Consider the following 27,583-nt stretch of genomic DNA (forward strand, 5'->3'; position numbering starts at 1 on the left):
GTGACCCACAATGCAGTAATCTTATGACTGAAAAATCTGCAGTGGACACTCGGTGATCTTTGGCTGTGAGGAAACTCCTAGGTAAATTAGAAGTGAGCGGCAGAACACCCTCTCACATAGTTGAACAGACCTGAATTTGCAAAGCTTGCCCTCTTGAGGCTGAACGGTTCCAGTCTATAAATTGTTATAGCCGGATAATAAATAGATAGTAGTCTCCTTGCCTCTTCAAGCTTCTGATTGATGATGCCTAGGCTCGGCAGCACTGCAGAGGAAAGCAATAGGGACCATGAAACCAGATGTCTGGGTCCTGTGTCTGGGACTGGCTGCTTGCTATCTGTGTCATCGTGGGCCTCTTTACTCTTATCCATAAAAGACAGATACTAAATTACCCATATTAAAAGGCTGTTTAGTTCCTTGTGTTAACACATGTGTTGGACCTAGGATAATACTTGGTTCACAGCAAGTGTTCAAATAAGGGATCCAGTGGATGAACTAGTATCTATGATAATTTCCTTGTGGTGCTATCCATATTAATGGGACAAGCAGTTGCTATTCTTACAGGGCCTATAAATACTTTGCCAACTAATTGTTCAAAATATATTTGAAACAGATAAATCTGGTAGTTTAGAAACATGACTGTAATCCACATTGAAACACATCTTCCAAGTCATGTGGTTCTCTATGATAAAGTCTCTAGGAAACAATGAAGATGTTTCCACGAAGACATGGGAAACTAAGAAGTCCAAATAGTAATGTCTTCCAAAATCAGGTTCTTAAATGATTTAGGGAGAAAAAAAGGAATTTGTTAAATATTCTTTCCCTCATATTTGAGGGGTTTTTTTTCCTCAAATTTCCAGGCAATTGAATAAACATTGTAATGATTAATTTAGACCTGAATATCATATTGCATATAAAAAGAGATAAATTGCTTGAAAATGATTTTTGGTGGATTCAAAAATGTCATTTAATATAGTAATAATTTGTAAAATTGATTATTGTGCATTCCCTGGGAATTATGTCAACTAGCTCTGTGCAAACATAGTTTTAAAAGCTTTCTATCTCCCACACAGCTCTAGGCTTCCACAAAGAGCATGGGATGTAAAATGCAATCTCCTAAACTGAGAAGAGATTATAACTGTACGAGGCTCTATGGTACAATACCATGATATTAGATTACTTTGCACATTACAGAAGCAGAACGCAATAAGCAGAATTGTCCAAAATGGCTAGAATTTGCTTTATATTTTGTCAATCTGTTCTGCATTTACAGTTGTAAAGTATGTGAAATGAGCAAGGAATTAAAGTTAAGAATGGTTAAATAAGCCTACATGACCTATGAAAAATATTACAAAATATGATCCTGATAAATTTATAATATTTAATACACATATAATTACTTAAAATTATGCCAATAACAGGGACATGTTACTGCTTTTGTTCTTAATCATATTATATTACTATAGACAAAAGAAAAATGAGAGACTATTAATTTAAACAAGTTATTTCAGAAAACATACATGCACAGCAAAGAACTTGGCAGGGAGTACAATACTAAGTGTTCAAAAGCTTTTTAAAGAAAAATTAATTTTTACCTATTTCAATATTTGTTCAATGTAGTGTGCATTTCTTAATATTATCTATATACTGCTTTACACAAGAAGCAAGGCATAGATTTTCACTGCAGTTAAAGCCAAGAAAATGGAGATTGGAGGAAATTTTACCTCTTTTTTTCATTCATTAATTTTATTGGTACATTTTTGGCATACAATATACTGACATTCATCACTGGAAATTTGTACCCTTACATCATATATCTTCGTTGTTATTTTTTTTCCCCATTCCCCTGCCCTCCATTCAACCCCTCCACCCCTCCCTATTTACAAAGATTTTGTTTCCATTTTTTTCTTTTCTCATATTTATTCCTTTCCTTTCTTTCCTTTCCCCTGCCCCTCTGACTTCCCCTGCCCCTTTGGACCTATTCTTCCTATTTCACATTATCTATTATACATTTTGATCATTTACACTTTCAGTTTCTCACACCAAAGAAACTATTCAGTATTTACACGTGTGTCCTATTTATTTCACTTAAGAGTATCGCCTCAATGTGCATCCATTTAGCAATAAATGTCTCTAATTTCTCATTCTTTATGGCAGTAGAACTCCATTTTATATTAAAAAAAAAAACACCCACATCTTCTTTATCCAGTCTCCAGTTGATGGCCACTTGGGCTGATTCCAAGCTTTAGCTATTACAAACTGTGCCGCTATAAACATGGGTGCACATATATCACTGTGGTATGATGCTTTTAATTCATTTGGGAAGATACCAAACAGAGTAATAGCTGGATCAAATGCAACCTCTAATCTTAGTTTTTGAGCTATCTCCATATTGATTTCCACAGGGGTTGCACCAGTCTACACTCCCACCAGCAGTGGAGCAGGGATCCTCTTTCCTTACAGCCCTGCCAGCATTTGCTATTGGTTGATTTCTTGATAGTAGGCATTCTTTCTGGGGTGAGGTAGAATCTAAGCATTGTTTTCATTGGCATCTCTCAGATAACTAGTGAGGTTAAACATTTTTTCTTATTTTTATTTCCTGTTTTTACTTCTTAGTCTGACAAATTCATTCATTTCAGATGCCCATTTTTGGATTGGGTCTTTAAATTTGGGAGGTCTAATTTTTTCATATCCTTTTATTGGTACATTTTAGGTGTACAATATAATGACATTTATCACTGGAAATATGCACTTTTACATACTTTCTTGGTTCTTATTTTTCCCCTTTCCCCTGATCTCCCTTTAACCCCTCCATCTCTCCCTATTTACAAAGACTTTGTTTCCATTTTTTCATTTTCTCATATTAATTCCATTCCCTTCTTTCCTTTCCCCTAGTCCTCCCACTTCCCCTTCCTCTTTGCTCCTTTTCTTCCTATTTCACATTATCTATTATAACTTTTAGCCCTTATTTACACTTTCAGTTTCTCATACTAGAGAAACTATTCGGTATTTACACGTGTCCTATTTATTTCACTTAAGAGTATCACCTCAATGTGCATCCATTTAGCAATAAATGTCTCTAATTTCTTGTTTTTGATGGCTGAGTAGTACTCCATTTTATGAAAAAAACACATTTTCTTTATCCAGTCTCCAGTTGATGGACATTTGGGCTGATTCCAAGTTTTAACTATTACAAACTGTGCTGCTATGAACATGGGTGCACATATACCACTGTGGTATGATTCTTTTAATTCTTTGAGGAAGATCCCCAGCAGTGGAATAGTGGGGTCAAATGGGACTTCCAGTCCTAGTTCTTTGAGGTATCTCCATACTGATTTCCACAGTGGTTGCACCAGTCTACACTCCCACCAGCAGTGGAGCAGGGTTCCTCTTTCCCCACAGCCCAGCCAGCATTTGTTATTGGTTGATTTCATGATAGCAGCCATTCTTCCTGGAGTGAGGTGGAATCTCAGCATTGTTTTCATTTGCATCTCTCCAAACACCAGTGATGTTGAACATATTTTCATATGTTTATTTGCCATTTCTACTTCTTTGTCTGAGAAATGTCTGTTCATCTCAGATGCCTATTTTTGGATTGGGTCTTTAAATTTGGGAGGTCTGATTTAAGTTCTTTGTAGATTCAAGATAGTAGACCTTTGTCTGAGGGACCCCTGGGTGAAAATTTTTTCCCACATTGTGAGTTGTCTCTTCATACTGTTGGTGGTTTCTCTTGCTGTTCAGAAGATTTTTAGTAAGAAGAAATCCCCCTTGTTAATTGTTTGTGCTAGCTCATGGGCAACTGAGGTTTTGTTCATAAAATCATTTCCTACACAAATGTCTTCAAGAGTTCCACCTAACCTCTGTTATAGCCAGTTCAGCATTACTGTTTTAGTATTTAGATCTTTAATCCATTTTGATTTTAGTTGAGTGCATGGTGAGAGATATATATCTAGTTTTAGTCTTTGGCAAGTTGAAACCCAATTTCTCCAGCACCGTTTATTAAAGAGGCTATCTTTCCTCTAGCGAGGGTGTTTGGCTGTTTTGTCAAAGATGAGGTGGCTGAGTGTGTCTGGAGTTGTTTCTGCATCTTCTAATCTGTTCCACTGGTCCTCAGGTCTGTTTCTTTGCCAGTACCATGCTGTTTTTATCACAGCAGCTTTGTAGTATAGTATCAAGTTGGGGGTTGTAATACCCCCTGCCATGTCTCTGTTACCTAGAATTGCTTTTGCTATACTGGGTCTCTTCTTGTTCCAAATGAATTTTTGGACTGTTTTCTCAAGGTCCATGAAATATGCTGCTGGGATTTCAATTGGGATTGCATTGATTCTATATAGCAATTTTGGAATTATGGCCATTTTCACTATGTTGAATCTTCCTACCCAGGAGCAAGGGATGTCTTTCCATTTTCTGATATCGTCTTCAATCTCTCTTTTCAAATTGCTATAGGTTTCAGAGAAGAAGTCTTTGATTTCTTTTGTTAGGATGATTCCTAGGTATTTCAGTTTTTTGGATGCTATTGTGAAAGGAATTGTTTGCCTTATTTCTCTCTCAGTGAGTCTGTTGTTCATGTAGAGGAAAGCTATGGATTTTTGTGTATTGACCTTGTATCCAGCTACTTTACTGAATTTGGTTAAGTCTAGAAGTCTTTTGGTGGAATTCTTGGGGTCTTTGATATAGAGTATCATATAATCTTCAAATAATGACAATTTGACTTCTTCATTTCCTATCTTTATTCCTTTAATTTCTTTCTCTTGTCTAATTGCCATGGCTAATGTTTCCAAAACTGTATTGAACAGGAGTGGTGATAGTGGACATCCTTGTCTTGTTCCTGATTTTACTGTGAAGGATTTCAGTTTTTGACCATTTAGTATGATATTGGCTGTTGGTTTTTCACAGATGGCTTTTATCAGATTGAGGTAGAGACCATCTATTCCAATTTTTTGTAGAGTTTATATCATAAATGCATGTTGTATTTTGTCAAATGCTTTTTCTGCATCTATTGAGATGATCATGTGGTTTTTGTCCTTGGCTGCATTGATATAGTTTATTTCATTTATTGATTTGTGTATGTTGAACCATCCCTGCATTCCTGGGATGAATCCCACTTGGTCAGGGTGTATGATCTTCTTCATGATCTTATGCATTCTATTTGCCAGTATCTTAGTAAGGATTTTTTTGCATCTATATTCATTAGTGAGATTGGCCTATAGTTCTCTTTTTCGGTTGGGTCTTTCTCTGCTTTGAGGATCAAGGTAATCCTTGCTTCCAGGAATGAATTCAAGAGTATTGCTTCCCTTTCAATTTCACTGAAGAGTTTAAACAGTGGTGACAGTAATTCCTCTCTAAATGTCTTGTAGAATTCAGTGGTGAAGCCACGAGGCCCAGGCTTTTCTTAGTTGGTAAGTTTTTAATTATATTTTCAATGTCATTCATTGATATTGGGTTGTTTAGAATTTTTAGGTTTTCTTCATTCAACTTTGGTAATTCATACATGTCTAGGAATCTGTCCATTTCTTCTGTGTTTTCTATCTTATTGGCGTATAGGTTCTTGAAGTAGGTATTAATGATCCTCTGGATTTCTGCTGGGTGTGTTGTAATTTCACCCTTTTCATTCCCAATTGCATGGATTTAGGCCTTTTCTTTCCATGCTGCTCTGGTCTATGTGGGCTTCTTGCTGGCGTTTGCATGCACTTACATATGGTATCTGGCGGGCCTCTGGCTGCTGTTTGGGCCTGACCTCTTGAGATCAGACAAGAAGTAGAAGAATCAGAAAATCAGAAATTGACCTTAGACTACTCCTCTAAATTCTCTCCCCTTTTGCTATTGAAAGATCAGAAAAATGGCCAATGGTTAAAGCCAAGATGGTAAGCCAAATCTTGGGAGAGTCTATTGCTCATTTAATTTCCAGTCATCAAACATCGAGTACCTACTGCAAAGATGATGCGAGTTTATGTTATTACAGTGAAAAAAGTGGGGTCCCAACCTACTCCTCCAATGTGGAGTGGGACACGGAATACTCAGTGCATATGGAAATACAGTGCCACAGGAGCTAGCACAGCCCAGGATGCCACAGGAGAGGGAAGAGTAGACTTAGAGCTCGACCCATGAGAGTGGAAAGAGTAGGTGATTTTTAAGATGAGAGATCAATATTATTAGATATTAGACAAAGCAAGAGAGGGAAGGGATAGTTCCATGCAAATGTCCTGAGGTAAAAGAGGAAAGCAGGATTAATTTTAATATTTATGGATAAAGATATCATGGGGGGGATGGGATTATTGAGAAAGTTAAGTGCTGTCTTACAAAGCTTCACTCTCAAACTGAGTTTCATGTGGAATCACTGGTGAATTTTCTTTCTTTTTCTTTATCTTTTAAAGGTTTAATTTATATAAAGTTTTTTTACATATTTAGTATATACATTTTGATGAGTTTGGACATATGCCTATATCCATGATGTTGTCACTCCAATCAATGTCTTAAATATATCCACCACATCCAAGAAACTTTGTGTTCTTTACTATGAGTATGAATTTTTTTATGTTTGGGTTTTTGTAAGAACATTTAATGTGGGAGTAACTCTCTCGGGGTAATTTGAATAGTGCTCAGCACCGTATTGCTTTGGTATAGGTGCACTCTTTCTGTAAGGTGTGTGTCTTACCTATAAATGTATAAGACACCAAACTAAAACTCCTTGAAGAGAAGTAAGAGATAAGCTTCTTTACACTGCTTTTGGCAGTTATTTCTTGGATTTGACATAAAAATCACAAGCAACAAACTAAAATCTAGACAAGTCAGATTACATCAAACTAAAATGCTTCTGCACAGCACAGGAAACAAAGTGGAAAGGCAACTTACAGAGGGGGATAAAATATTTACCAGTCCCTCTGTTGATAGGTTAATATCCAAAATATATAAGAATTTCCTCAAGCTCAATGAAAAAAGTAACTAACTCAATTTAAAAGTGAGTAAACGCTTGAAACTCTTGTTCTTCAAGAGAACAAACAAACAACTCCCAGCTACATGCAATGTGCTCAGTTTCACGAATTATCAGGAAAATGCAGATGGAAACTACATGAGACATCATACAGTATCTGTTAGAATAGCTACTAACATAATAAAAACGGTAACAGGTGTTCATAAGAATGAGGAGAAATTGGAACATTTATATACTATGATGTGAAGGTAGAATTGTACATTCACCATGGAAAAATTATGGAAGTTCTTTAAAAAATAAAAAAATAGGGGAACACATGATCTATCAATCCCATATCTATGTTTATATCCAAAAAACTGAAATCAGGATTTGAAGGTATATCTATCTACACTCTCAATGTTCATTGCACATCAGCCACGATATTGAGGCAATCCAAATGGCAATCAATAGAGGAAAAATAGAGAAAAAGTGATATATATATATATATATATATATATATATATATATATATATATATTTCAGCATATAAAAAGAAAGAAATCCAGGTGTTTGCATTAAGGTAACCACAGAAAGATAAATACCATGTGATTCCATCTATATGAGGTAGCTAAAATAATCCAAGTTACAGAAGCAGAAAAGAGAATGGTGGTGGGCAGTCGTTGGTAAGGGGGAAATAGGGAATTGCTGCTCAATTTGTAAAGCGTCTCAGTAAAATGAGATATTGTATTCTGGAGAGCTTCTGTCATGAGATTTAAACAGGGTTGAGACATAATTCTACTGGAATTTTAAAAAATATTCTGACTTCTTGTCAAATATGACAAGTCACATACATGTATTTTTCTCCACTTGATCTTAAAATCTCAGCAACATGGCAAAATTTAAAAGGTGGAAAATCCAAAACATAAGATAGATTGAGAGAGAAGACAATACTAAATGAGAAATAGCTACAAATATTTTTTTTGAAAGTGAATAGCACACAAATATTAGTAACTGACATACAGATGAGATGACAGGTCTAGGAATCTGCAAGTGAAGACACCTATAAGACACAAGGTAATTTATAGCACAAACCTGGAAAAACTTGGGAAGTGGATACACAAGCTCCCTTGAAAGCAAAGGTAGATACTAAGCTAGACTCACAAATAAATGACTGAATATATAAATTAATGAATAAAAAATTTTAACATTGTATTTGTTGATCGCATCACATACACATCTGACTTTTTTAAAAAATTCCACTTATAAGTAAGATCATATTGTATTTTTCATTCTTTATTTCACTTACATAATTTCATGCAGGGTCATCCATGTAGTTACAAATGGCAGAATCCCCTACTTTAAGGTTGAATAATATTCCCTTGTGTGTTTATACTTGATCTTAGCCGAAAGGCCGAGAAGCGATTGTGTGTTTATAATTTATGTCTCCATTCACCCGCCAATGAACACTTGAGTTATTCCCTTATCTTGTGATTGCGAATAATGTTGTAATCAACTTGAAAGTGCAAGTATCTCCTTAGATCCTGATTTCATTTCCTTTGGGTATACACTCAATATAACAGTCAGCTTTTCTTTTGCTGGGAAAAAATATCCGAAACCCACAATTTAGAGGAGAGGTTTCAGTCCGCGGTCAGCTGGCTCATGGTGGAAAAGCATTGCAAAGGAAAGTTGCTCACCTCCTGGCAATCAGAGAGCAGAGAGATGGGAGCTGGAGGCAAGAATATGCACTTCCGGGTAACTCCAAGTAACTCACCTCCAACCAGGCCCCACCTCCTAATAGCACATTCATCCATGAACTCATCAGTGGGTCAGTCCACTGACGAATGTAGCACACCTAGGATCCAACCATCTTCCCGAAGCCCTAGCCCTGAGAACATGAGACTTTTGTGGGACATTTGAAATCTAAATCACAACATCCAAAAGTGGGATTGCTATTTCCCACCTTGACACTGGCCTCAGCAATGATATTTTGGACAACACACCAAGAGTTAAAGCGGCAAAAGAAAAAAAAAATTAGACTAACGGGATTTTATCAAACCAAGAACTCTGAGCAGGAAATGAAACAACAAAATGAAAACCTGTCTATGGATTGGGAGAAAGTATTTGTGAAAAATATATCTGGTGAGGGATGAATACACAAAAGATATAAGAAACTCAAACAACTCAATAGCAACAAAACAGAGCAAAGAAAGCACGACACACACACGCGGGTGATCAAATGGGCAAAGGATCTGAATGGACATCTTTCTAGAGGACATCCACACGGCAGAGGTGCATGAAAAAGCGCGCAGCGTCACTAGTCAGGGAAACGCAAACCACAATGAACTATCACCTCGCAGCAAAAAGGCGGCAAGTGTTGCTCTGGAGAAAAGGGAATACTCGGGCGCGGTTGGTTGGAATCTAAGTTAGTACAGCTCTTACGGAAAGCAACACGAAGGATCCTCAAAAACATTACCATTGAAACATAAAAACATTAAAACTAGACGACTTGGGCTTCTCAGCTCTTTGTGGAGTAGAGCCCTCTGTCTAAAGTGATTGCCACGGCCCAGGCCAGGCCCGGGAGCCTGCTTCGGGAGCTCGGGGGTGAAGCAGAGCTGGGCCGAGCAGGCGAGGACCGGACGCGAGCGGGGCACAGGAAGCGCCCGCGAGTGCCTCTGGTCCTCCCCGGCCCGCCCCCGGCCCGCCCAGGCGGCGATCGGGCAGTTCCGGGTCCTGTGACTGCTGCCTGGGAGGGTGAGCCGGCTGCCCCTGGGACGTTTCCGCCGCGTCCCCGACCGATCGCGCTGCCCCGAGGGCGCGGCGGGGCCCGGCGCGGAGCCCATGGCCGGCGGGGCAGCCGGGGAGCCGGGGGCGGCGGCCTCTGCGGCGCCCGAGACCCGCGAACACCTCTTCAAGGTGCTGGTCATCGGCGAGCTCGGCGTGGGCAAGACCAGCATCATCAAGCGCTACGTGCACCAGCTCTTCTCGCAGCACTACCGCGCCACCATCGGCGTGGACTTCGCCCTCAAGGTGCTGAGCTGGGACAGCCGGACCCTGGTGCGCCTGCAGCTCTGGGACATCGCGGGTAAGCGCGCCTGGGACCCGTCCGCGCCGGGCGTTCGCCGGCTGCGTCCGCCCCCGAGTTCCTGACCGTGTCCTCTGCCTGAACTCCCTGCCTGCGTGCTTTTCGAAGCACTGGGACGCGGGAAAAGCGAGGTGCAGCTGATCGTGGTGCGGGGGGGGGGGGGTGTCACACGCTGGACCAGGTCGCGGAGGCCTTTCCGGGCAGGCTCAGGTCAAGGCACACAGCGCAGCTCCGCGTGCGGCCCTGCTAAGGCCTGGGAAGCCCCTGGTCCTGCAGATCGGGAGGCAGAGACAGTCCTGGGCCATCCCTGCCCGGCTGGAGGCCAGGAAGCCCGAGAGCCTGGCCAGAAGTTTGAACTCTGAGTGATGCCAAGATTATAAAACACCGGGACAAGCTGGGCTGGGGCGGGAGAGCCCACGCGAGGGACGGGTGGCTCAGTGTGTGTGTGTTGGGGGGGGGGGTGTTCCCCTCCTTCAGCTGCCACCGACGTTCACACCCAAAGGTGGCCCCCTCGGAAGGGGCACAGACCAAACTGAAACTCGGTTCCCTTCCAGCAGTTTTTCTTCTTCACCCACCCTGGATCTGGTCCTGTGGTTTTGTGAGGGCTTTTTCCTGACAAGGAGGTGGGGAGCCAGGAAGACTACTCCAGAAGTTTTAACTGTGGCTCACGATAATAAACCCGGAAGAGTAAGAAGAGCTTGGCTCTGAGCCCGGCCTTAGTGAGGGAAAGTCCCCTCCTAAATAGTTGTTCTTCACGCTGGGGAAGATCTGGAAAATTTCCCTGGAACTTTATACCCTTGTTTCCCTCCATCCACCAGCGTCTACGTCTACCCCTAACCCCAGCCCCTCCTCCCCATCCCACAATTCCTGCCTTGTCTCCATGGCTTTGTGTTTAGTTGTCACTCTGGAATATAAAAAATCATTGTCTCCGAGGGACGTTCTCCTTACTGACATTTAAAAATTGCACTCTGGCCGGGGTGGAGGGTGGGATGTGGACATTTAAAGGTAGGTGAACCATTGGGATGTTTAATGATGAAAATGGTAGCGAAGGTTACCCTGTTCGTAAGTGAAGCTCAGTGTGCCATAGGTCATTTGAGTGGGAGCACATTTAGGGTGAGAGGCACCTTACCTTAGCATCCTTCCTATAAGGGGTACCCCGAAACCCATGGAGGATACAGCTCCCTAGCTGAGATCAGAGCGGGGGGACCCATGGCTGCTGTGTTCCAGATAGTGCTGTCTTCATGGAGCCTGGTTCATGGAGCAAGTGTTGAAGAATTACAGACTTTACACTCATAAGAGCAGATTTAGGCTTCAAATAAGACAGTGCATTCATGAACACAAACTCCTCAAAGAGATGATAATCAGCCTTGGGGGGGGGTCAACATTTTTGGGGTGGGTTTCTAAAAACCAAAAGTACGTTTGAAAAGTCATCTTTGAACCCAGTCTTCTTTCGAAACACTTCCTGCTGTTCCCCAGAGGTGTAGTGAACATTTTACTGCCTCTTGAAAAGCGTGCATTCTGAAGTTGCCTTACCATGTGATAAGCACCATGCAGGAGTCTTGGGTGTACCCTTTCCACGAGAATGACTCAGCCCTCTCATAGAAGTGGGATTGACTTTGTCTCCTTTATGTAAATTAACATGGTATTTAGATGTTAAATTACAGTGGACTCCTACTGCAGATAAATGAGTATGAAAAATGAAACTTTTATGGCGTGTATATTTTTAAGCATCATGGTAAAATGCTTTTATTTGGAGACTTAAGAGAACAAAAGTCCAAGTAAGAGTTTTTTTCCTGGGTATCGCCCCTTCTGTTTTTATCATTGTTTTCTTGTGAGTGTGTGTGCATGTGTGTAATAGCGGGAATTGAACCTAGGGCCTTTGTACTCTCTTCCAGCCATTTTTAATTTTTTGTTTTGTTTTGTTTTTTGAGACAAGTCCTTGCTAAATTGCCCAGGCTGGACTCAAACTTAGGATCCTCCTGCCTCAAGGTCCCAGAGTACAGGGATTACAGGTCTGCGCCACCATGCCTGGCTCTTTTAATCATTCTTGAACAGATCTAGATAACCAGCAGTAAGACTTACTCTATCTTTATCATATTGCTAGACACCTGCCAAGATAAGATATCTTTACACTTTCGCCTAAATCCAAAGCATAAGCTTTGCCAGAAAGGAAAGCAGCATTTTACAATCTCCAAAAGGCATTTCTGCTTGCTAGCTACTGTTGTTTCAGTGAGAACTGTTGTACCATTTAGAAGGTATATATCAGTAATTGATAACACTAGAAGTCAACTTCTGAGATCATTAGAAATTATTAGTTTCTTTTAGTAAGATTATGAGAGATGGAGTCAATATCAGGATAACAAGGGACAAAAATGACTTAGACTTAAGCTAGACTTTGGGGAGGTACATCATAACTGCTTGGTTTGAATATTTGAGCTGTTGGTGAGTAAAGTAAGATTGACGTAATGCAGGGCATTCCAGAGATTTTTTCCTCAGCCCTACATGTTAGTCTAATACTGAATTCTCAAAGAATATAAATATTCCTTGATTGCAAAACAGGAGGTGAAGCCAGCCACTCGATATGACTAATTTAAGATTTGGTGTTATTACTAGCTTGTTTTTGCTTTTGTTGTTTTGGAGGCCTTGTAGGAGAACATGATCATAAAGAAATTATGTCAACAATCTCTATTCTAGAGAGCTTTAGCAAGTGTAATAGGCAATCGTTGTTGAATGTTTCCTGTAAATGTAGCCAAGCAAATTTAGCTAAACTCTTCAAATTAAGAACCACAGTAACTTTCAGATAGAGGCCTTAAAAAAATCTTTCTCATGGCATTGAAAGAACTTATTTTTAAAATAAAGATATACTTTAATGCCATTTTTATATGAAACAATTGTTGCATTTTAAATTCATACTTACTTTGAGACTGTTGTTTGATAATAACTGAGATATGTTAACATGGTTAAGTCTTGAATAAGATTTTAAAGCACGTTTAATAAACACACACTAACATTAAGATGTAGCTGGAGAGGTCTCTGATTTTCTTTTAATGTTTAGTAGGGGTAAAGTATTGAGGTTATCACAAATTGTGAGCTTATTGCTTAACAGCAATGATAGAATTTTCCAGGCAGGTTAAATGGCTAATCTAAATAAATCCTTAAATATATCCACTTAGATCTACTGTACTTTAGACTTGATCTGCCGTACTTTAGACTTGATGTATTGATTGAAGGGAGTTGTAACAACACTTTGAGCAATCAAATTCGGAATAATTTGCTTTGAAAAAAGTTCATGTAGTAATTTTTACCGAAGCACAAAATGCATGCTTGGAAGACCTTATAAACTATATAAGCTATATTTAAATTCATTTTTATCATTTTAATTCCAGTCCTAATGCAGAAGGTGGACCCTGATTTTCTTTTTCCACTTTGTACTTTGCCAATTAGTATACCTGATAATCTCCTGTCTTCTTTCATAACTCTCTTTTAAACATTCATGAAAAAGAATCAGGAGTACTACGGAGATCCTTTACTGATCTTCGAATTATCACTGTGGATAGCCAGTGCTGTGGTTTACATCTGGATGACCCTCCAAAGCCTTTTTTGGTAAATTTTTTTTTTTGGTCCCGGGGATCAAACTCAGGTCCTTGCGCTTGTGCAGCAGGCGGCAAAACCACTGAGCTAAATCTCCAGCCCTATTGGTAAATTTTTAATTATGTTTTCAATTTCACTGATTGTAATTGGGGTGTTATGTATATAGAAATCTGTCCATTTCTTCTATTTTATTAGAGTACAGGTTCTCGAAGTAGGTATTGATGATCCTCTGGATTTCTGCTGGATCTGTTGTGACTTCACCTTTTTCATTCCTAATTGCATGTATTTGAGCCTTCTCTTTCCTTTTCTTGATAAGGTTGGCTAAGAGTTTATCCATTTTATTTATTCTTTCGAAAAAACAACTGTTTGATTCATTGATTTTTTTTTTGTATCATTCTCTTAGTCTCCATTGCATTGATTTCTGCTCTGATCTTTATAATTTCCTCCCTTGTATGAGCTTTGGGTTTGTCTTCCTCTTCTTTTTCTAGGAGCTTAAGGTTCAGCATTGGTTGTCTATTTGAGCTTGCTCTGTTTTCCTGGTGTGGGCATTCACTGCTATGAATTTATCTGATAGAACTGCTTTCATTGCGCCCCATAGATTCCTGTTTGTTGTACTGGCATTATTGTTTAATCACAGAAGCTGTCTAATTTCTTCTTTAATTTCCTATGTGACCCATTTGTTGTTCAGGAGAGTGTTATTCAATTTCAATGTGTTTGTGAAGTTCTTGCAGTTTCTTATGCTATTGATCTCCAGTTTAATTGCCCTATGGTCTGATAATGTACACAGGATAACTTCAATTCCTTTGCATTTACTTAAACATGTTCTATGAACTAGTATGTGGTCTATTTTGGAGAATGACCTGTGTGCAGCTGAAAAGGATGTATACTCTGATTTTGTGGGTGAACACTCTGTAGACGTCTCTTAAATCCATTTGTTCATAAGTTTGGTTCAGTTCTAGTATTTCATTGTTGATTTTTTTGTCTAGATGATCTGTCTATTTGTGATGGTGGCTTGTTGAGGTCCCCCACTACAATTATATTAGTGCTTATTTGGTTTTTCATGTCCATTAAAATTTGTTTTGTATAGCTGGGAGCATTCGTATTTTGTGCGTATATATTTATGATTGTCATCTCTTCCTCTTGGATTGTTCCCTTTACAAGGATGTAGTGACCTTCTTTGTCTCTCTTAATTAGTTTTGGTTTGAAATTTACTTTGTCTCTAAATAAGATAGCTACCCCTGATTTTTTCCGAGTTTCTGTCACATGGAAAACTGTTTTCCATCCTTTTACTTTCAATCTATGAGTTTCTTTTTGAAGCAGGTGCATTTCTTGTATACAGCATATTGTTGGATTTTGCTTCTTAATACATTCTGACAGCCTGTTTCTTTTGATTGGTGAGTTGAGGCCATTAACATTGATGGTTATTACTGATATATATTGACTTATCATTGTCATGTTATTTTCTTGTTGTTGGCTCTTTTTTATTTTTTCACCATCTCCTTTTAATTTCTTGCCTTGCCTAACGGATTTGCTCTGTTGGGCCTCATGGAGTTGTGACCTTGTCTTTTTCTAGGATATTATTTAGAATTGTTTGGAGTGCTGATTTGGTATCTTGAAGTTTCTCAGGTGTTCTTTGTCATGGAAGTATCTTATTTCCCCATCAATTTTGAAAGACAGCTTTGCAGGATACATCAGTCTAGGTTGGAGGCTGTTTTCCTTTAGGGCTTGAAATGTGTCACTCCAAGCTCTTCTTGCTTTGAGGGTTTGCATCGAGAAGTTGGCTGTGGCTCTGATGGGCTTTCCTTGGTATGTGATTTGTTTCTTTTCTCTAACTGCTTGTTGGATTTTGTTCTTCTGTTGGGTTTCTGGGATCTTGATTATTATATGTCTAGGTGTAGATTTTTTTTTTTTTATCATGGCTAGTTGGAGTCCTATATGCTTCACTTATCTGTACGTCAAATTCTTTTGCTCTCTTTGGGAAGTTTCCTGTCATTAATTCTGTGAACAGTTTTTTATGTCGTTTGTACTTTCTCCTGCTTTTTTGTGGACTCCTATCAGTCTTATATTATTCTTCTTTGTGTCATCTAGGAGCTGTTGGATTGATTTCTCATAGTCCTTTACTGTTTTTAAGAGATCTCTCTTTTCATGGTCACTGACTGTCATCCTGTTTTCTATATCTGATATTGTGTCTTCAGATAGGCGCAGTTTGCTGTGTATACTTTCAATAGAGTTTTTAATCTCCTGGATATCTGATTAAATCTGTTTCATGGATTCCATTTCTTTCCTATGTTGGACATTCATGATTTCCATTTCTTTCCTATGCTGGGCACTCATGGCTTCCATCATGGTCCTGAACTCACCTATTTTTTTTTATCTGTTTCTGTTCTATCCCTAATCATGCCTTTCATTCTGCTCACCATCTCAGTAGTTATCTGGGAAATTATTTCTGTTTTGAATTTTTCTAGAGCCTGCTTTGTTACTTCCTGTGCTACCAGTTCAGGTGGTTGATTATCAGACTTTTTTACCTCATTTCCCCCAGAGTTTGCCTTTGGTGAGCTGGAAGTCTGGGATTGTGCCTTACTTAAATGTCTTCTCCTTTCTATTTCTGTTGTTGGTACTGTCCTTGGTTTATTTCCTGGGTTTATACTTCAATATTGCTTATTGTAGGTATCTTTTTTACCTTTGTTTTGAACCCTTATGGAATGCTTACTTCTCAGAAGTGTCTTCCAGATATAGCTGATCTTAAGGTTTTGAGTCTCTTATGACTCTGGGGCAATCTCATTTTTATTATTCCAGAAGGAAAATTGATTAGATCTGTCACAACACCTTAGCCCAAGTGATACAATCAGCAATAACAATAGTATAAAGTACACCTTAAAAAATGACAATTTATGGTAGTTATTAATCTATCACCGTTAACCATATTAACCATGTAAGTTAAATCAAAATCAAGGATCAGCCCAAAATATGTTTATAGTGAATAAACTCTTCAATACAGCAACCTTACCCTTCGGGATTAGGGTTTAGAAGAAGTTGGGCAGGGAAGGATAAATAGGTAGAAGAATAGGGAAAGGTTAGAAGTGAGCTCAGAGGACATAGGAAGATCATGACAACTCTAGGGATCTTTTGAAGACAAGAGGAAAAGACCGAATGAAAGAACAAAGACAAGAACAGACCAACCTATCAGCAATAGGGCAGCTAGAAACAGTATTCACTTTCCTTTGAAACTAATGACATTGAAGAAAAGGAAAAAGAGAGAGGTAAAGAAAAAGAAGAAATCCAAATTAGGCCAGGAACAGGAACACAAAGGGAGATGAAGAACAATGTGAGAGAACAAGACAGCAAGAGAGTGAGAGAGAGAAGGAAAAGAAAAAGAAAGAAAAAAAATTTGAAAAGAATAGGAAAAAATAACAATTAAAAATTAAAGATAAGAGAAAAAAAATAATTTTGAAAATAAAAAATAACAATGAAGGGCCTCCTTCAGGGTATGTTTCTGCTGTCACAATAGACAACGTGGGCAGCAGTGTGCAGGTCTAAGCCAATGAGTCTCAGCAAACCAGCAGCCGACTCCTGAGACTGAGGCAGATTTCTGGCTCCAAGTCCCAAGATGTGCTCCCTGTCCTCCTGCAGGGTTGAACTTTGCAAGGTTCTACTGCGGGTTCCAGCTGCCCTTCCCCTGAAGATAGTCCAGGTTCCGATGAGAGGTGATGATCCCTCCAACTTACCAAGTACAGTGGTCTGGTGTGCCTTTATTGCAGAGATTCTCTTCACTTTTCCAGTGGGCTTCAGTTTTCATCAAGGAGCCTGAGAGAGGCCCTCTTTCTGTTGTTCACTTCTGCTCTATCTTCTGGAGCTCAATGGCCTTTATGACCCCCTTTGCCTCTGGGGTGTGGATCCAGGAACAGGCACAGCCAGGAGGCCAGAGGGAGGGGGATGCTGGGGTGGCGCTGCAGGTACCCGTGCGGCCCTGCTCCTCACCCTCTTATTATTTTCATTCACTCCTATCCACACATTTTCCATGGACTCCTTTGCAGTGACTTTTGATTGCTTCTTGAGGTTACTATAACTATTTCAGGGTTCTTGATGTGATTAAATGGAGCCTTTCCAACAGAACTGCTGGAGGTGCCTAAGATGCAGATTGTTTAGCTTCCACTGCATCTGTAGATCTGGCTTCATCTGACAATAAGTGCAGTGCATCATGGGTTAGCAGGAGAGAAATTACTTCTCTCACACATAAGTTTAGGGACAGCAGTCTATGACTGGTAAGCAGCACCGTAAAGGCTTCTTGGATGAAGCCTGGCTTTTCACCCCTCTGGTATGCTAGGCCATATTTGTCTCTATGATCCAGTCAACTGGATGCACCCATGGCAAAGGGCAGCTAGGAAATCTAAGGCTTTCGTTGTACTCTGGATACATGGGCTGCCCAAATAAAATTCTGTACAGGGAATATGGTATGGGCAACTAGCAATCCTTAGTATCTACAAAATCCACTCCTAGGGCTTGGAAAGTTGCAGTCTACCCAGAACCATGAGTGGTTCTTATTTATATTAACTTTTGAGAAGCATTGTTCTGTCTTTTTCACTTTGTTACACCTGATAGCACACTTATCTTCTTAACCAACCTTCCTGGTCCTCATTCTCCCTCACTTTCCACAACCTCTCAGTTCCTTTCTCAGATTCGCAGTGCTTCCTTATTCTCTGAGAGAGACCTCAGCAGCCTCTCTTGGAGCCCACAGTGTGGGCACCAGAGTAATTGGCAGGACAGAGTCAGGATACTTTTGTTCCTGTTGGATACTTTGATTTCAAAAGGAAATGCTCAGTGTCATAAAATGTTAAAACTATTATGAGTTTGGACACAAATCAGGAAGCTATTTGATTTGATAATTATCCTCTTATACCTTCTGATTAGAGACAGCTTGTTGGACATACTTCACCTCTGAAATGAACAATGAGATAGGATTTTTCTTTAAAGGACTTTCCATTTATTAAGTGGAAACTACATATTTTCACCAAGACACCTTGACTGGACTAGCAATATGTAGATTAGTAATTCTCAAAGTAATTGGAAAACTAAGCACTATTTCATCTTAGTACTTTGACTTGGTTAGAGTAAAATTTGTATTTTGAATTTCAACTAACATTTATCAAGTGGGTCCATGAATATAAAATACAGATTCAAACACTGAAAAACTATATGAGAACAGTGATGAAAATTCCAAGGGAAGGTATCTCTGACTGGTATTTGTGATACTGCAGAATTTAGCACTTTCGTTATCAAATCTGAAGGAAAATGCTTCCATTAGCTGTAAAGAGATAAATAAGTTTGTGCATTTTCTTTAACTGAATGAGAATCCTCTAGGAAACATACATACCTTGTTGTTTCAAGGGCTCCTCAAGGTCGTTAGTGTTGGATACCTCCGAATAATAAGATAAACATTTTAAATCTTTGCCAACATGTGCGCTTTGTAGTTCATCCTTTGCATACGTAAGTGGTTGTGTGAACCTTTAAATATCTTTTCAGCCTATTTGAGCAGCACCGGGCTCTTTTTTTCTTTCTGATTGCTAAGATATCCAGTTATCATCAAAATTCCCTCCTTTAAAGAAGGAAGTAGTGCATTGTTTTAAGGGACACAACATTTTGAATCATTGGGAATGTGCTGTCCTGTGCCAGCAGCCGTGCTGATAACAAAGGCCTTACCTAGTAACAGGATGACTAATGCTCTTTGCCTGAGACGAGATTCCCTTAGATCCAGTGTAAAGCCAGAGGTGACATAGAGAAGTGGGGTGACTTTCACAGAATTAAGCTGTCTTTAGGGAAGCTACTCTTGGGCTCCTGGCACTGCTGAAAATTATTTCGGATATACAGAACACAAGCAGAAATGTCTACTCCAGCAAGTGTGTGGGTAACAGATTAGTCAGCACAAAAAATAACAGATCAGTTCAACAAGTCTGAGTAATTTCACCTTCCTGTGACTTTATTCTTTCGTCCATAAATCTAGAGAAATTGGACTAGATGATTTGGGATGTTTCCAGAAATCACTGGAATTAACTATGTAAACATTGCTGAAAGAGGCTGGTGTTGCTTAGAGTTCTCTCTGAACTGATAGGAACTTGTTCAGTAAACCTATTAAGTAGATGTTCTCCTGGGTTCTCCTAGGTTTTCCATTCTTACAAGCTTTCTGCACACACACACACACACCCCCACCCCTGGAGCAAACCTTATGCAACCTCTCTTTGTATTTTCTAAGTGTAGATTTCCTTCACCATCCAGCCCTTTCGGGCACGATCCCGCACTGATCCCTGCATTTTGATGAAGTGTCTCTTCTAATCTTTGATTACTTAATTGATCGGGTTTTTAAAAAATCTTATTTACAAGTCTTGAGAGTTCTTTATGTGTTTTTTCTCTGTAAATCTTTATCAGGCAGATGATCTACATTTTATCTCCCAGTTAACTTTCATTTGCTTAACTGCATAATTGATACTTTTTTGATTTGATGTATAATGTATTTTTTATTAAAAGCTTGGTTCCTGGTACAAGGGCTGTCAGGGAGTTTTGAATCCTAACCTTGGGATCAAAGGAAAATAAGCTAACATTCTTAAATCCTAGTGTCCCCCTCCTTGTGTCAAAAAGCTTTTTTGAGTAAAATTTAACATTGCTCGAATTAAAAAGCAACAGCCACTTAAGCTTAATAGTGTTTTGTAGCATTTGGATATTTATCCTTTTAGTCATTTGTCAGCCTATCATCTTTTCTCATTTGCAAGGAGGCTCCAAAGAATACTTTTATATAAATGTCTAGTTACCTTGAAATCTTAATCTTTTGACCATTTTTAATCTAAGACTACCACAATGAGGCTAGTTACTCTTGTTGCCATAGTCCTTTCATGTTCAGTCATTAAAATTTAAATAAATAGTTGGTAATAACACTGTTTAGAAAAGAATGAAGTCTGATATATTTTTAAATACCCATATAGTCTTTAATATACCTGTATAGTCACTCTGCAGAATAGTAATTGTGACTTTGACCACTTAGAGTACCCTGAGTGAGCATACCCTGTCTGGAATGCTAATTTTAGCTCAATGCTAATTTTTTAGAAATGTCAGTATTATCACCAAATGAAATACACAATTAAGCACAATAGCATGGTTTCACATGTGACTATGTATTATAATAAAATTTAGACCTTTGGATTATGATAATAACACTTCAGATAAAAATGCACGAAGAATTTTCACAAAGAAAATGCACATTTAGTTTATTTGTATAAGTTTGATAGTTGTTATACTATTCTTCTGTTATTCCATTAAGTAATATATAATATTGTATGATGGCATTGTAAAGTTTGGAGCAGAAACAATTCTCTAATTTGGAGTAGCTCTGCATCTGTGTTGATAAAATGTATCGATAAAATGTAGATAAATCTTGTTTTTCATCATGTGCTTTAACAGGAAAAGTGTCTTATCACATTGCCTTTATCATAGACAAAGTGTTATAAATCTGAGTGTTACATTAGTTACTTTTCATTTTTCCCTCTCAACCTAGTCATGAGTTTGACAAGCTGGAGGTATGAGCTCTAGAAGTCAAGGCAACTGCAAGATAGCTCAGAATCTTAAAGTATGGGCTCTAGGGAGTCAGAAAACCTAGATTAGTCCTGTCTTCTTTAGTTAGTATCACTGTGATTCAGACCAAGCAGCTTTTTGCCTGTCTTCTCATCTGTCAGATAAGTGTCTTTCCTAGGTGACAGATTAGTATGGTAACAGATAGTAAGAGAATGGTTTATAATCCCATCTTAATGCATCGATAGTATTAAATGAAGTAGCAGAATCTACGCAAAATGATAAATTATTTAAAAAGAACAATACTTAGAGAACTCTACACTTGATCCTTCTTATAATCAAGGAACCAGTTGTGATACATCTTGTTCTGAGACCCTTGATTTTCATGTGCCTGCTTCTTACAGGAGACCAATCTTGCAATTGAGTCAAAAGCAGTTATGGGCTAGATATGTGAAGGAAAGATGATTGAGAACATGCTCTACTTTATCTCTTGTCCAGTCCTAATCTCTTAGGCTGAAGTTTTAGCCATCTCCTTCCTGTAAGCTTCATTTCCTTATTTCTTCCTCTACTTCCAACTTTCAGTTTTTCTCAAATGCCTCTGTTCTCTTAGACCAAGAGAAGGAAGACCTGACAATCTTTTTAGCCCTCAGTACTGTCATATTGAAGTTTATGGTGAAGATGTGCATGCACAGAACCTAGAAGTCCTTAATTGTGTACTCAAGTAAATCCTCAGCCACTTCTGCTTTACAGATTGTGGTTCTGGGTAAATTTCCTTACTGTGTGCTTACTGTGTTATCTATGTTACTGTGAAATGGGAGATACTTGCTTATAGAATTATTCTTGGAGCAGATGGGGCCATAACCAGCGTATGACTTCATGAGTGTTACAAATGTTTAATCCCTTTTTATATTTATTTCTAGGTCAGGAGCGGTTTGGCAACATGACTCGAGTATACTACAAGGAAGCTGTTGGTGCTTTTGTCGTCTTTGATATATCAAGAGGTTCCACATTTGAGGCAGTGTTAAAATGGAAAAATGATCTGGATAGTAAAGTTCATCTTCCCAGTGGGAGCCCTATCCCTACTGTCCTCCTAGCTAACAAATGTGACCAGAGTCGGGACAGTGGCCATAATCCTTCTCAGATGGACCAGTTCTGCAAAGACCATGGCTTTTCTGGATGGTTTGAAACTTCTGCCAGGGTGAGATCTGCTTTGCTGATGAGTGTGCTTGTCTGTTTACCATCGGAGTTGTGACTAAAATATTTAGATGGATTTCTTTTAAACCCAGTAAAAGAAAAGCATAGCATAGATGTGTGGTAGCTTACCTCATTCTGTAGCAGGAGTGCTTTCAAAATATATTACTAGGGAAGTGAATAAAAGGGTAGAGTTTTGCCTTAAAATAAAAATGAATTGTTATTTAGAGGAACAATCAAATGACATTTTCTTTGAATTTGAGTTTTTCACTGAGGTACTTTTCGTGCTACTGAAGTGAGAGATAAGCTATATTATCAAGTACAAGCATTTTTTCCTTTCAAAAAAGGCTCAAAGAAATAAGGGGAGATGCCACTATATGAAGATGTATGAGATATGATCAGCAAATATTTAAATTAAAAAATGTATTACAGTGAAAGACACATTGCTATTAGTCCCCTCACAAGATACTCCTCCTCTTCAAACACACTTATCTCATTGTTCTGGCCATTTTCTGAAGCAGTTGTAGAAGTCCTCTTTCATGTCTTTAGTTTTGCTGTGAAACTTGCCTCAGTATCCTTCACCTCTTCAAAGACATTGACCTTCCAAGGTCATTGTGACTTTAGGGAAGAGTCACATGTCACCTGGTGCCAGACCTGGTAACTAAGGTAGAGGAGGACACACAGTAATATTTTTATGAACCTGCCTTTCCACTGGATGGCACTTGGCAGCAGCATTCACCATATTTTTTTTAATCACACCTCATAAAGACACTCTAGAACTGCTTCTGAAAGAGGCAAGAAGAATGAGACAATCAAGTTCAAAGTGAGAAGGAGCATTTTGAGGGTAATTAATGGCAATGTGTGGAACAGTTTTTTTTTTTTACTGTAGTACAGTTTTTTATTGAGACACTTGCCATATAATTTATCATACCTCCTATGTCATACGCAACGTGAACAAAGTTGAATGCTCAACAAGTAGATTTACTGAGATGTTTGTAAAGCTTTATATCAACTCTGTATGAAAGATTTGAACAAGAGCAAAATGTCAACATTTGTAAAGTGCTTCATAAGTACTAATTTTTTTCCTTACTAATTGGGAATTGGATAAAATATGTTGTGAAAGAAAAAACACTGATGAAGATTTTGAAAATCTTAACCATCTAGATATACAAGAAAGCAAAGGTGAATTTCAGAAGTACAAAATATTGGAGGGTTCAGTGCACTGGAAGTTTCATATGAGAGGCTTAAATGACAAAATCAGACATATAAAATGAAATGTTTGACAAATTCTAACTAGAGAAACAGTAAGTCTTACATTTGTGTATTCATGACACAGTTCCAGCTTTAATATGTGCTGTGTGGAGCTCTTGTAAATACATGTTCAAGTATCATCGTTCCTGTGGTCATTCCCCTCACTCTGGAGACTTACAGTAGTAACAGGTGACTCTTGGCTGTGCAGGAAACTAACCCTCAAAGTGCAAGAGTATTAGACACCACTGGTGGTCAGAGTGCTGAAAGCAAAAGAAGCGACAGCATGGAGGGCAGCCTCAGAATTCTGGGTGAAGGTGGAGTCCCTGGAGGGAAAGAATGTATCCTGGGGATAGGGGTAGTGCTCCTAAACTACATGGTTACAACATCTGATTTATTTTTTTATAATTTTTTCTTTTATGAAAAAATAAACCAAAATTTCATAACAAAATAATAACAGAATAACCATAGCTAATACACTGTCTATCATTACCTTCAGAATAGTTAGAGGTGCTGCATGAACACTTAGCCTGCCAGAGGAGAAGGAAAGGCGTGTAAGAGACAAGGACTTGGCCTAGGCAGCCAGGCTTCTGTCTGCTGAGTGATGTGCCGTCACTTTTCTAGCTTCATTGAAAAAAAAAAAAATAGCAGCATATGTAAATGTGTATGTGAGCATGTAGTTTGGTTGGAGGTATTCTGCATTCCAAATAAAATACCACTTTAGGCTTAATTTGAATAAATCTTAATTATAAAAATCTAACGTTTCGGCCAGAATCCACATGTAAGATTTATAAATGATGTCATATGGTCTATAATTTGAGAACGTATAAGTGATCAGCTTTATTTTATTTATGGATGAGATTACATGTAGAGGTTAGAGGATAAAATTGGTTTAAAGATGCAGGTATGTTCTGTGCATCCCTACAAATATATTGGAAACAACTTCTGAAGAATTTCCTATGTAATATAGTGGAAATTTTCAGAGTATAACAGTAATATAAATTCTAAGTTAAAAATCTGCGGTCCAGGACTTAAACTACTTCCTATATGTGACCAATAGATATACTAGATATACATACACACATACATGCATACACAGATTTATAGAGAAGTAGGTATAGAAGTATAAATGTATATGTACATGTATTTACTACTCTATCTGTTCAGAGAGGGCTTAGAAATAAGGCTACCATAAAAATGAATGAACTTTCTTAGTGCTTAGAATTTGTTGTTATTGCTGGTGATTGAACCCAGGACCTCATGCATGCCAGGCAAGTGCTCTAACACTGAGCCATGGTCCTGGTTCCAGAATGTGGTTTTTAAATATAGTTTTCCAGTAAGCAGAAAGAAGATACTTAGGAAAATAACTGATTCTACAGCTAGTGCAACTAGAAAGTTAAGATTGCCTGAGATATTTTGTGGTGCCAGAACCTAAAGAAGCAGTCAAGGAAATGATGGAGACATGTCACAAAGACACAGGAGCTTCTCTATAGCAGCTTTAAAAATCCAAAGCAATTGAGCATCGAAGTAAAAGTTAACTCCTAGAATTAAATAACCCATGATGTGCACAAACAAATGTCAAATACCTGGAGAACAGAATCATTTTCTAAAAGAATCCCAACTAACAATTACAGAAAGTAAATAAAAGGTTGCCATGAAACACCATGTTAATAATTGTTTTACAGGAGAATTAATAGGTGCTGGAATTGGTGAGGAAAAGGATGGCGAGAAATAGGAAACTTAACATAAGTGTGCTTACTAAGTACACAAGAAAAACTCATAGGTGAGAGGCCTGGCAGCCATGACGTTAGTGAGTTTCCTGATACTCTGAGAAGGACACAGACTCCTGTCTTGCTCCTGCCAAGAATGTAAAACGAATTTAATTGTAGTGAAATATTAACAGACCCAGATTGAGAGAGATTTTCTGGTTAGTGCTCCCTGCAAGTATCACAGTCACAGACTACAAAGAAACTGAGTTCCTGTTCCCGATTGAACGTGGGCAACGTGACAACAAAATACAACTTCTGATGCTGCTCCAGAAAAAGGCCCTGAGATAGCTGGGGAAATTGAAACAGGGTTGACATGATACTGTTGCCTAATTTCCTGATTTCTGTGCCTGCACTGTGGTTGTGTAAGCTGTTGATCTTTGAGGAATATGGATGAAGGTTAGGAAGGAAATTTTATTACATTTTGCAGTGTTGTTGGAGATGTGACGTTATTTTAAATGGTGAGCAATAGTATTTTATATGTGTTGTCAGTTGTGAGTTTTGGGAAGATTTATGCAAAAGCCACACAATTGCTGTAGAGCTAATGATTCTTAGGGTTTCCTTAATGGCCACCACACAACATGATTTTAGGCTAATTATGCATGATAATTAAAAGTATTAATTTGTACTTACAGATGGAAGAGCAACATGACGCATTTAACATATTCGGATGTGGTTTAAGTCCTTTTTACATTTTTCTTCAAAGAGCATCTTGAATTCTTTAGGTATAAATTCAAGGGCAGAGATTTCCCAATCTGAATGCTTTCAACTGTACATAGTAACCTAGAACAGGTTGGCTCGTTTTCAACCATCAAGATAACTCTCTGAACCTAAGTGGCCAAAGTTTAAAACAGGAACATCAAAAAAGATAAATCCATGGTTAGAAAAACAAAATAAAAAGAATTCTTCCTGCAGCCACGTGACTCCATAATGTTGAACTCAGTATGCAGGCATTTGAATATTAGAGAATATGGTAGCTGGTTACTTAGTGTCCCCTCTGACATTTCCCTCTATACTCTTAACACATTCTTCTGAGAACTGACGCAACGGTAGCATTGATCCTACTCTTCGCTTCTGTGTTACAGGATAATATAAACATAGAAGAAGCTGCTCACTTGCTGGTGGAGAATATTCTTGCAAACTGTAAGAACTTTCCTAGTGAAGACAGCGATGTGGACAAAATTAAACTGGATCAGGAGACCTTGATGGGAGAGCGTAGAGCACAGTGCTGCTAGTTGGCCTTTGCTTTCCCTGTTCCTGCCTCAGTCCTGAGTACGTGCTGAGGATGGTCAGGTGTTGCTATGGGCTGTGAATCTCCCACCTGTGTCCTTCACAGTCCAGTTCCACAAGGCTTCTCTGGCCATTTAAAAGCAGAACAGGTGGAGAAGTAACCCCACTCATGTTTCTGTGACTTAACAGATGACCCTAGGCTTTTGTTGCTGTCACCATCCTGTGGAGGATAATATTTACATCCTTTTAAACATCTTTGTAAGTGACTTCCTAGTTGAAGTTTTTAGTGTAAGCACTGAGGTGGTAAGAGAACTCCCCTGCAGTGCTCTTATAATGTTGAGTCTGTATCTTCGTTTCCATAGTCCATCTTCACTCTTCAAGAGATTTTTAGACGCTGTTAGCCACAGGCACTCGAAGTTATTGTTTAGAAACTATTTTCTATTCAAAACTAGGGTACTTTGTATAAATTTTTTTTCCCTTAAATGTCGTGAGTCCACCAGTCATGGCTGGTGTGGCATGTGGTCACACCTCTTAAAACTGTTGTTACCCTTTCTAATGTCTCAGAAAAGGATTCCTGCCAAGTCTGTACTGTGGAGGTCTCCTTCTGGACCACTTGCTACCACTTGGAAACAATATAAATGAATGTTTTTTCTCTCTCCCTAGTCCTGTCTCTTCTCTCTTCAGTGTCTTTATGTTTGCAACCAAGGGCCTTATTGATATTACTATGCCATTTCTCTCTTCCTAGAGTTGAAGAGTACTTTTCAAGAGTACTTTTCTGATCTGTAATGGTTATAGTCAAGAAGAGAATTTATTTGAAAGCACTTACAATTAAATCTGAGCTTCTGAAGTACAAATTGTGAAAGAAATTAGGTCATGTATGATTTTATATAAAATTTGGGACATTTATAGTGTAATGGTTGAAAACTTCATCAATGTTTTATTGTCATTAAACCCAGTGAAGGAAAAGAATAAATATTTTAAGTGAAATGTGTGGCCTGTCTTGAATTAATGTAC

The 27,583-nt window shown here is 38.6% G+C and overlaps 1 protein-coding gene across 1 annotated transcript; it reads left to right on the forward strand.

The window, feature by feature from the left end:
* The first annotated feature begins 9,630 nt into the window (after positions 1-9,630).
* On the forward strand, positions 9,631-27,556 carry Rab32 (RAB32, member RAS oncogene family). The gene is made up of 3 exons (XM_004846007.3): positions 9,631-9,989; positions 22,055-22,332; positions 26,425-27,556. The coding sequence occupies exons 1-3, from the start codon at positions 9,746-9,748 to the stop codon at positions 26,572-26,574; spliced, it is 672 nt and encodes a 223-aa protein (XP_004846064.1). The 5' UTR covers positions 9,631-9,745; the 3' UTR covers positions 26,575-27,556.
* Positions 27,557-27,583: the final 27 nt, after the last annotated feature.

This window comes from Heterocephalus glaber, unplaced genomic scaffold (assembly GCF_053883595.1).
Source record: "Heterocephalus glaber isolate CG9 unplaced genomic scaffold, H.glaber_assembly_v1.0 deba00001550, whole genome shotgun sequence".
Lineage (NCBI taxonomy): Eukaryota > Metazoa > Chordata > Mammalia > Rodentia > Bathyergidae > Heterocephalus > Heterocephalus glaber.

Coding starts and splice junctions, on each gene's coding strand:
- Rab32 (XM_004846007.3), top strand. CDS start 9,746: ATGGCCGGCGGGGCAGCCGGGGAGCCGGGGGCGGCGGCCTCTGCGGCG. Junction 9,990..22,054: donor GCAGCTCTGGGACATCGCGG/GTAAGCGCGCCT, acceptor ATTTATTTCTAG/GTCAGGAGCGGTTTGGCAAC. Junction 22,333..26,424: donor GGTTTGAAACTTCTGCCAGG/GTGAGATCTGCT, acceptor TCTGTGTTACAG/GATAATATAAACATAGAAGA.